The sequence below is a fragment of the Corvus cornix genome, chromosome 2 (assembly GCF_000738735.6).
Source record: "Corvus cornix cornix isolate S_Up_H32 chromosome 2, ASM73873v5, whole genome shotgun sequence".
NCBI classification, from domain to species: domain Eukaryota; kingdom Metazoa; phylum Chordata; class Aves; order Passeriformes; family Corvidae; genus Corvus; species Corvus cornix.
The window spans coordinates 71,627,037-71,637,148 of record NC_046333.1 but is presented as its reverse complement, the minus strand read 5'-3'; the positions used below and the strand labels follow the sequence as shown (position 1 = coordinate 71,637,148).

General features: G+C 40.9%; 1 protein-coding gene across 1 annotated transcript; it reads left to right on the top strand.

The window, feature by feature from the left end:
* Positions 1-2,684: 2,684 nt before the first annotated feature.
* MC4R (melanocortin 4 receptor) lies at positions 2,685-4,557 on the top strand. Its single transcript, XM_010400164.2, has 2 exons — positions 2,685-3,006; positions 3,155-4,557. Exon 2 carries the CDS (start codon positions 3,238-3,240, stop codon positions 4,231-4,233), a length of 996 nt encoding a protein of 331 aa, XP_010398466.1. The 5' UTR covers positions 2,685-3,006; positions 3,155-3,237; the 3' UTR covers positions 4,234-4,557.
* The last annotated feature ends 5,555 nt before the right edge of the window (positions 4,558-10,112 follow it).

Below are 10,112 nucleotides of genomic sequence, written 5' to 3'. Positions count from 1 at the left end.
GCTCATATTACTATATCACTGTTACCGGTTTCTCATTTTGTGCAACCATGGCTGGTTTTCCATGGTGCTGAAAAGCTTTCCAGCCACCACTTTTAAAAGAAATATTGTTTCAGCTTTAGTTTTTAAAATTCAAGAAACAATTCAGACAATATCTGTTAAGCAATACTCCTATCATCTATGAAATAGATAAATGAAATATTAACACGTCTTCAGGCACGAGAGAGCTAGGATTCTTTGAGCATTTTTAACATTCTATGGTTTGTTTCTTATTAAATGGGAGCCAGAGACATGTATCCATCTTTTACCATAGAAATAATTAGATGTACATATGTCCTCTCTCATTTAAAAAAATGCTCATATAGCTTGTTTTACCTTTTAGTTAGAGCAGGCCAGTGGTACATCACCTCTTCAATGCTTCAACTAAGTTGCTAAGCTACCTTACGTCTGCTGATTCCAGTCATGAAACCTCATCCCAGAAATATGAGTGGTGAGCACCAAAACAAATGTGTCCCAAGAATGCAGAGCATAAGAAGAAATTTGGAGGGAAGTGATGGCTGTGGGGTGGGGAAAAACTGTGCTTTTCTTTCCATTTTTATAACCAGTGTTACATTTTTATGACCACATCTAGAGAATCAAAGATGGATCATCATCTGGGTAGCTTCTGGGTGCAGAAAGTAAATGAAAAGATAAATGGGGATGAGAATGGAGATAATGTTCAGAGAAAGGAAGGAGCCAGGAGAGGAATAGACAGACAGACAACTGGAACAAATGGGGCAGTACTCCCTGGAGGAATCTTCTTTCTATTCTTGCCAGCCTCACCTGCTCTAGGTCCACCTAAGTAGGTGAAGGAGAAAGATCCCTGTGTCGTGGGCATATCCAGCATGGAGAGGCTCATGAAAGATGGGATGCTGAGTGGCTGCTCCCCTGGGACAGCTTGCAGATTATACATTTCTGCATGCAGGTGTAGAAAAGTTACCTTATCTGGGGAGATGCAGTTCTCCCACATCAGTCTTTATATAATTTTTCTCACTGCTCTCGCACTGCAGCTCTGTTCTTTAAGGGTTGGGTGTACAAGTCCTGTCTGTGGCAGGAGTTAGTGAATACTGTATGCTGGCCCAAGGATCAGTAGCTGGATAAAAAATTTTGGCTTGCATTATGTCTTGACAGGAAAGCAAATCTCATCCTTTCAGCAGAAAACTATTTAATTTCAAGCAGGCTGCTGGTAAATGATGTATTCCAAATGGATAAATGTGGGATTTCCTGTGCCACAAGTTATTTTGTTTGTCTTGGTTGTTTATGTTTCACCTTTATGAAGCAATCTATCTGTGGAAGGGCCCAGAAAACATTGACTGAGGCTTTTCTTCCTATATAGGTCTTCATAACCATTGGTCTGCAGTAGCAGATCCTAATGTGAAAGTAAAATCACACTTCACCCTGCTAGTGAGATGTTAAATACAGATGGTTGTGCTTCTACATCCATTCTGTCATCCTGTACCTCTTTATTAGCTGATTCACTTTAAAACCAGCTGATGCACAGAAGATGAAAACATTTTGAGAGGTTATAGGAAATAGACTTTTGCATCAGATACAGACCCCTCCAGAGTCTTCCTGGTTAGTCCACTGGAAATGTTCTTTCAATTTCCTTGCAAACATTACTCTGAGGAGCAGTGACTGACTTTCCTATGGCCTTTAAAATCCATATGTATTTTAGGCTTTGTTCAGCATACTTGTTTTTCAATCCTCAGTTGCAATGCTTGAAGACTTGACAGAAAAACAACTTTTGTCCTGTCTTTTCATGTAAGTTTGGCATTCTTTTCTTCCTTATTCCCAAGGGCTTTTCCTGACAGACTGCACACAGGCTAACTTTCAGCTCATGTCTGGTAAGCCCAGGGGCATCCCTGTGCATCTAGGGCTTCTGGGCCATATGGACTTCTAGGAGCTTTATTGATGCTTTTGTGTCATTACCATCGTATGAGCTCTATTTCTTACAGGTTGCAACTTTGTCTCCTGCTGATTTCCTTCATCTGTTCTAGATACTGAATTTTCTTTTTCTGCCCAATATCTTAATTCTTGACAGTGACAGGGTTTCTGAAATCAACTTCATCATCTTTTCCTTCTCAATAATAAGATTACTAAGAAGTCTATTACCTGGAAAAAACAACTTTATTTAGGACAGCTTATTAAGCCATTTGTGAATTTGACTCATGTTGGTTTTGGTCCTTATATTATCTCCATTGCTTAAAAATTTTAAGAAGCTTATTGGGGAGTAAAATGCAATCTTGCAACACATCTTGGAAACGGACAGCTATGGCATAGAAAAGTAGCAAGACAAAGGGGACTTGGGAGAGAGAACCAAGAGGAAATATATGTTCTTTTCCTCCCTTCCCTGTTCTTATTTTGCCACACATACAAGGCAGAACAAGTTTGTGCCGCAGAAGGAGCAAGAGTAAATCACAGTCTGAAAAATAAAATCCGTCAGTTCAGCTGTAAGAATTCTGTAAGATTGCTGGTACAGTACTGTAAGTTTGCTAATTGAAAATCAGTATTGAAATATTATTTTGAGAAGCTAAAGAAGAGACACAAATCTCACAAAGTCCATCTGCTTTCCTGTAGCTACTGGTAACTTGTGCTGCATCTGAATCCACGGTGCTGTGTGATGTTTCACAGAGGCTCGGAATCAGCAGCCCCTCCACTTTCTGCAGCTCCTGAGTCCCATTGGCTGGAAAGAAAAGCAGAGGCGGAGAGTGCCCTGAATATTTTTTCTCTTCCACACACGGTAAAACAGGCAGCCAGCATGCACTGCCTGACAGCAAGACTGGTGCTTGCAGTTTGAAAATAGTTCCTGCTCTGCAGCAGTCACCTGGGCATTTTATGATCGGATCTCTTTAATGGAAAGGACCAAAAAAAGCCTTGCAGCATCCCAGTGAACTAAACAGGAACTGACCATAGGGGAGAATCTGATGCAAACATAGAGACTGTTGGGACTCTGTGACATATATCACCAAGGTAAATGTGATGATGATCAGAAGCTGTGTCTGTCAGGGTGTAAACAGTTCTTCTGAGTCTGAAATCTTATTTTTTCACAGTAGTCAAAGTGTTCTGAACTGCTGCCTGCCTCGGTCCTAGCTTATTTTTCTTTTTTTTTTTTCTCAAGCTGAAAAGCCAAATAAGGTTTTCAAAGGAATGCAAAAGGAACAGGAGTTTTAAAAGCAGGAAGCTGAAAGGGATCTCCATAAGATGAATTTCACCCAGCATCGTGGGACATACCAGCCTCTCCATTTCTGGAACCACAGCTACAGACTGCATGGAGGAGCCAGTGAGCCCAATGAAAAGGGCCACTCCTCAGGAGGCTGCTACGAGCAACTCTTTGTATCCCCCGAAGTGTTTGTGACTCTGGGCATCATCAGCTTGCTGGAGAACGTCTTGGTCATTGTGGCGATAGCCAAGAACAAGAACCTCCATTCGCCCATGTACTTCTTCATCTGTAGCTTGGCAGTGGCTGACATGCTAGTGAGTGTATCTAATGGATCAGAAACCATTGTCATCACGCTGCTAAACAATACAGACACAGATGCACAGAGCTTTACCATAAACATTGACAATGTCATCGACTCGGTCATTTGCAGTTCCTTGCTTGCATCAATTTGCAGTCTTCTCTCAATAGCAGTGGACAGGTACTTTACTATCTTTTACGCCCTCCAGTATCATAATATCATGACAGTGAAGCGTGTAGGGGTTATCATCACGTGCATCTGGGCTGCTTGCACAGTCTCAGGCATTTTGTTCATCATTTACTCTGACAGCAGTGTTGTCATCATCTGCCTTATCAGCATGTTCTTCACTATGCTCATTCTCATGGCATCCCTCTATGTCCACATGTTTATGATGGCTCGTATGCACATAAAAAAGATTGCTGTTCTTCCAGGAACTGGCCCTGTTCGCCAAGGGGCCAACATGAAAGGGGCCATCACTCTCACCATCCTGATTGGAGTTTTTGTTGTATGCTGGGCTCCATTTTTCCTACACCTGATTTTCTACATCTCCTGCCCCTACAACCCTTACTGTGTGTGCTTCATGTCCCACTTTAACTTCTACCTCATCCTCATCATGTGCAATTCCATCATTGATCCACTTATCTATGCATTCCGGAGTCAGGAGCTCAGGAAAACATTCAAGGAGATTATATGCTGCTGTAGCCTGAGAGGGCTTTGTGATTTCCCTGGCAAATATTAAACCGAATGGATAGGTATGTTACTGTGTGCACAACAGGCAGCACAGATTTCCAAGCCTTCGGATCTTCTTTCTCAGCAGAATTTGGTTTAAATCTTTAAGAGTGAGCACCTCTTTCTGTGTCCCCTCCCTCTCATTTTTGTGTCCCATTCACATGGAATTCATATTTCTGTATAATGTTTATGATGTCTATAGTTTGTAATTTATTTGGCTGGAAAGAGAAATAGCACTTCATACCAGTTTGTAAGTAAGCAAATAAATGTAATGTTGAATGTGAAATACTAACAAACATGAGCAGCTGTATATTCCAATTGCTGACAAAATAAATATCCTGCCTGACTTACACTACCTATTGGCTGATATTGTTCCTTATTCTTTTGAAGTAATTATAGCTATCCACTACATTAATTAACATTAATTAACAGCTAAGAATAGAACATATGCTTCTACATTAGTGGATTAAATGTTCTTTGGAATTAGAAAGCAGATTTTTCAGAAAGGCTAGTGAAACCAAAAATTGTATTTATTCATTTTGAACCCTTTTTTTTGCTTCACAGCAGGAATTCTGTTCTTTGTTACAGTTATTGACCACAAGAAGATTTTTCAAACACTTGCTACACAGCCAGTTGAGTGCTTCGGCTTTGGGCTAGGTTTGTTTTCAAGATGATGATTGCTGTATGTCTGAGAGTACCTTTTTGCAAAGTTTAAATTGCTCCCTGGAGCATCAGGTAGTCCTGGATATATCTGCTAGACTGGCATTCAGGTAGACTAGCTCCCTCCATTTGGCCATGAAACAGGTACAGTATTAACTTTGACAGTGCCAGCAGCAGTGTAAAAATTCACTGAGAGATTTACCAGATAAAGAGGCAAGTTCAACTGGAACATTCAGTCCTTGTTCTGAGGTGCTGTGGGGAATAAGGACTCTGTGCTCCAGATGAAAATACATCCTTGTTGAAAACAAGCTGCCCTCTGTTCTGAAGTGTGGTGTTAGCAGATGTGATCCACTGCCAGGATCTTTACACAGGAGTCAAGGAAGGTGTTAATTTGGTCTGAGCACCTCAACCCATACTGTGGAGCGTATGGGCTTTGGAGGGGCAATGCTATCACATGGAATGAGTGCCTGCTGATGAGTCTGGTTACTCAAGCTCTGCATCTGGCAGCTGCTTGAATTCAATCCATGTGTTCTCAGTTTCAGCCTGAAATTCCACTCTCTCCTCAGGCTGTTCTAAGGACCTCAGGTCCCTGGTATTAGCACTTTTGGAGACATTTAAAGTATAAACGTGACTACACAGGATTCCACGAAGATGTCCCTTAACATCTTGATGGTATCAGCCTCTATGTAAGGACAAAGAAAAAATAATTTATTTATTTATTCCCAGAAAGTATAAAACATACTGAAAACCTGTAGAAGATCTGGAAAGATCTGATTTAAAACCTCAAAATTTAAAGTAAAACACAACTCAGGTTTTGATCGTGAATGCTTGATTTTATCAAGATGAACAGTGAATGGATGAAAAACAGGATAATCAGCACTATTTATTTTCTTGGAAACATATTGTTCTCTCTAGTTGCTTGTTTCTTCATTAAAGAAAAACATAAAATAAAAGCTATTCAAAGAGGCCAATGTTTGCTATCTCAGGTTCTCCAGACTGAAGCTGATCTTTCAGTTGTGAGTAACTTTTCAGGATATTGTAAAACCATGACATTTGGTCCTCTGTTAAAGAGCATGAAGGATTTAAGGTGGGTCTTAGTGTTTTTAACTTCAACTATTTACAGGAAGAGCAAGAAAATCATTTGACTTTGTGCATCCAAGTCCCTTGGTGGACCAGAAGCACCAAAATCAGGTCTCCTACTGTCTGCTCTTCTGCTTGGGCCAATCCATGGACCATGCTGCTTGCAGCACACCACTATTGCCTTTTCTCAGCTTTAATAGGTGATATTTTTACATCATAATGGTTGCAGTGTGAAAGATGTTGAAATATATTTACTACATTCGCTCTACTGTTTTCTTCTGAAAGAAACTATAAATGTTTCAATAATACCTGGTTCCACTGAGAATAAAAAATGTCAAAGAAGTAGAATTAAAGTTCAAGCAGAGAAAGCAATGAATGTATTTAAATTAGTATTCCATCCAAAAATCCAGTGGACTTTACTAAAGGCCTTTTCTTTTCCCCCAAGACATGATACAAAAATGCTTAGTTAGTAATGAAAGAAAATGCTGATGCCAGTTTTAACTAGGCACAAATCGTACTTGATCTTTGCTTTGCCTCACTTTCTATAGATATTTTAGGACTGTAAATTGTGATAATGGGGGCTCCAGCTTTTCCTTTTTTAGTTCATGGGTACAGAGAGACCCCTGTGGAAATTGTCCAAAGAGCAAGGTACTACCGTAGGTGCTCTGAACCTTACCTTGAAAGTGTCTATTTCTCCCCTGAAGATGTACAAAGAACAGACACCTCTGAATTCTGAAGAGGCTGTGTTTTGGCAATGGTTTTCTTATAGTTTCAAAAAAACCCAGTATGTTTTTTATGCTTGTTTGGACTAAGACTAATCAAGACAGTTGTGACCCCATGAGGCTCTAAATTTCATTTATAAATATCATTTTTAAGATTAGCTTATTCTAGAGCTTTAGCAGCTCTGAGACTGCTTAGTAGCACTCCCCTGTTTATTTCATAAAGGTAAATGTATGCACATACTTTTTTGAGTTTTTAATTAAAGAGGACTTTTTCGTTTCATGGTATCATTTTGGAGAGTGTAATTCATTGAAATTGCTGGAACACCTGCTACATAGATAATTTTCCTATTCTAAAATAGTCTGTTTCTTCTGAGTAGCTGAATCAGTTTGCCAGAACCATAGAAATTATTGTTGTGAAACATAAATAAATTAATCTAGCTTGTTGGAGTGTGGGAGGAGTGGAGGATTATTTTCCACAGTCAATTTTCTGGAGCTTTGTTCTTCTATTTGAAAATCTTCCAAGAAAATGTGATTTCTTTCTTTAAATGACTGGGACTGTAATTGCTTTAGCAGTTAGCATTTTGGTCATGTTAACTAACTGCAGTGGGCTGACCCTGGCTGGATGCCAGGCACGCACCAAAGCTGCTTTCTCCTTCCTCTCTGCAGCTGGATGGGGGAGACAAAATGTAATGAAGGGTTCATGAGTTGAGATAAGGACCAGGAGAGATCACTCATGAGTGATTTGTTCATGAGCAAAACAGACTCAAATTAGAGATATTAACTGAATTTATTACTAACAAAATCAGAGTGGGATAATGAGAAGTAAAATAAGACCTTAAAAACACCTTCCCTCCACCCTCCCTTCCTCACTCCCTCCCAGCTCTACCTCCTTCCGAGAGTGGAGCGGGGAAACAGGGAATGGGGGTTGTGCTCAGTGCGTCACATGTTGTTCCTGCCACTGCTCAGGGAGAGGAGTCCTTCCCCTGCTGCACCATGGGGTCCCTCCCACAGGAGACAGTTCTCCATGACCTTCTCCAATGTGAGTCCATCCCACAGGCAACAGTTCTCCACAAACTGTTCCAGCCTGGGTCACTCTTCCAAGGGTGAAGTCCTTCAGGCACAGCCTGCTCCAGCGTGGGTCCTCCACTGTCGCTGTTGGGGCGGTCACGACACACACAGACAGTGCCTCTTTCAAGGGCCAAAAAGCCATTTATTAAACAAAGCAGCCTCTTTAATACACTTCTTGTATGTTATCATTCGTGTTACAGATTCATTGGCTGCTAAACTACTACAATAGACTCATTGGCTATTATTAACTTCAATATACTACCATTGGCTACCTATAGCATAAGCATTCAAGCATTCAGAAAAATAACAGGTGCAGATATGTTGCTGTTTTCTCCTTCTACTCTTTACTTTCTTGCTTCGTTGATACTACATTCTCATGGGTAATAACTAATTGTTTTTCTTCTCACAGACTTTTCTCACAGTCCTTCTCTAGCTGAAGTAACAGACCTGAACCATAATTTTACAAAGGCAACAAGGCCTTCATTTTATAAGATTTTACTTAAATGCCACACTCCACAGGGTTACAAGTCCTACCAGGAAACCTGCTCCTGTGGGGGCTCCTCTCTCCACAGGTCCCTGCAAGGAGTCTGCTCCAGCATGGGCTTCCCACAGATTCAGAGCCCTCTTTTGGGTATCCACCTGCTCCAGTGTGGGTCTCCTCCAGGGGCTGCAGGTGGATCTCTGCACCCCCATGGACCTCCTAGGGCTGCAGGGGCACAGCTGCCTCACCATGGTCTGCACCAGGGGCTGCAGGGGAATCTCAGCTCCAGTGCCTGGAGCACCTCCTGCCCCTCCTTCTCCACTTACCTTGGTATCTGCAGAGTTGTTCCTCACACATATTCTCATTCCTGTCTTCTCTGGCCTCAATTAGATCTGCACAGTAACTTCTTTTCTTCTTCTTAAATACGTTGTCACAGAGGAGTTGCCATTGTTTCTAACTAGCTCAGCCTTGGCCAGCGACAGGTCTGTCCTGGAGCCAGCTGGCCTTGGCTCTGCCAGACCTGGAGGAAGCTTCTGGCAGCTTCTACAGAAGCCACCCCTGTAGACTCTCTGCTACCAATGCTTGTTGATGCAAACCCAATACAGTAGCAATGGCATGTTCCTCTGTGGCAAGGAAATGGTTTTGTCTCCACTTTACAGGCGTTAGGATTTACATTTTCACTTCTGCTGAAAAAAAGAAGCTAATGGATTTGTTCATCCTCCTAGAATGAAGTCTTTTCCTGAGCTGGAAATTGAAGGTAGTGTTCTCCACATTTTCGCAATAAGTGCCTCTAATGTTACATACAAAACTTTTGAAGGAAATGTCTTTCTTCTTCAAGAGAAGACAAGACAAGAGAAGACAAATGTCTTCAAGACATCTATTTAGATTTGAAGTAGTTTTAGAGCAATGCAAAAGACTCCAAACAGCACTTAGAGGCTGTAGTTGGTCTCAGTACAGGAGATTTTGAATGATGATCCAAAATCCCTTTTATACCTGAAACATGATGTTATCTGGAAGCAAGGAGAAATGCTCTGATAGATTCACATTATTAAATGCACAGCAACGCCTCAATGCCTTCAGTTATGCCTTTAAGAGATGTGTGGAGTACATGTTATTAATGTAATCCTAAAATTACTCAGTTGCTGTTAAACTGATCCTATTATACAGTGTCTTTATTGGGGCCTCCTTCCTCCTCAGACTTAATTCTGTGAAGAACTTGGTCCTGATGTTATTAATAATACCCTGTGTTGTTTATAGGCTTGCATAAGAATTGCAGTCTCAATCCTACTGGAAGGAACTCTCAGAAAATATGCCCTTGGGCATGAAATCTTCATTGTTCATCCAGAAATTACCTTAGATTTTAAATTAATATTCTGATCCCTTTCATCATATCTCAACTATCCTAAAGTTTTCCCTTTGGATAAAATACTTCTGTTACTTACTAAAAAAACACTTAACATGTCATAGGAACCCTCTACTACTACTACAGATGCTCATTGTCATATAAGCCAGGTTATGAATTGATCCTGCTTGGCTTTTTTCCTTTTTTCCCCCTAATGGTTCTGCTTTCCTAACTCCTTTCCATATGTTTGCTCACTCTGTGCATTTACAAAGACATTTTCAGATCACCCCCTTCAAGTTTTTAATGTAAAAGTATTCCTCTGTTCTGCTTTTACTGCTTTTTCTCCCTTGCAAATATTGTTAATTTTTTGCAGTTATTAGCCTTCATGCTTGGTCTATTTCTGTATTTGTGTATTTCTGGACTGCCATACATCTGAGTTATACTAGTCATCCCCTGTCTGTATGGTGGGGTTGCCTTTGCTCAACAGCAAAACCCCACCCAGTTGCTTGCCCATGCCCCATGAGTGGGACGAGGGG

Coding starts and splice junctions, on each gene's coding strand:
- MC4R (XM_010400164.2), top strand. CDS start 3,238: ATGAATTTCACCCAGCATCGTGGGACATACCAGCCTCTCCATTTCTGG.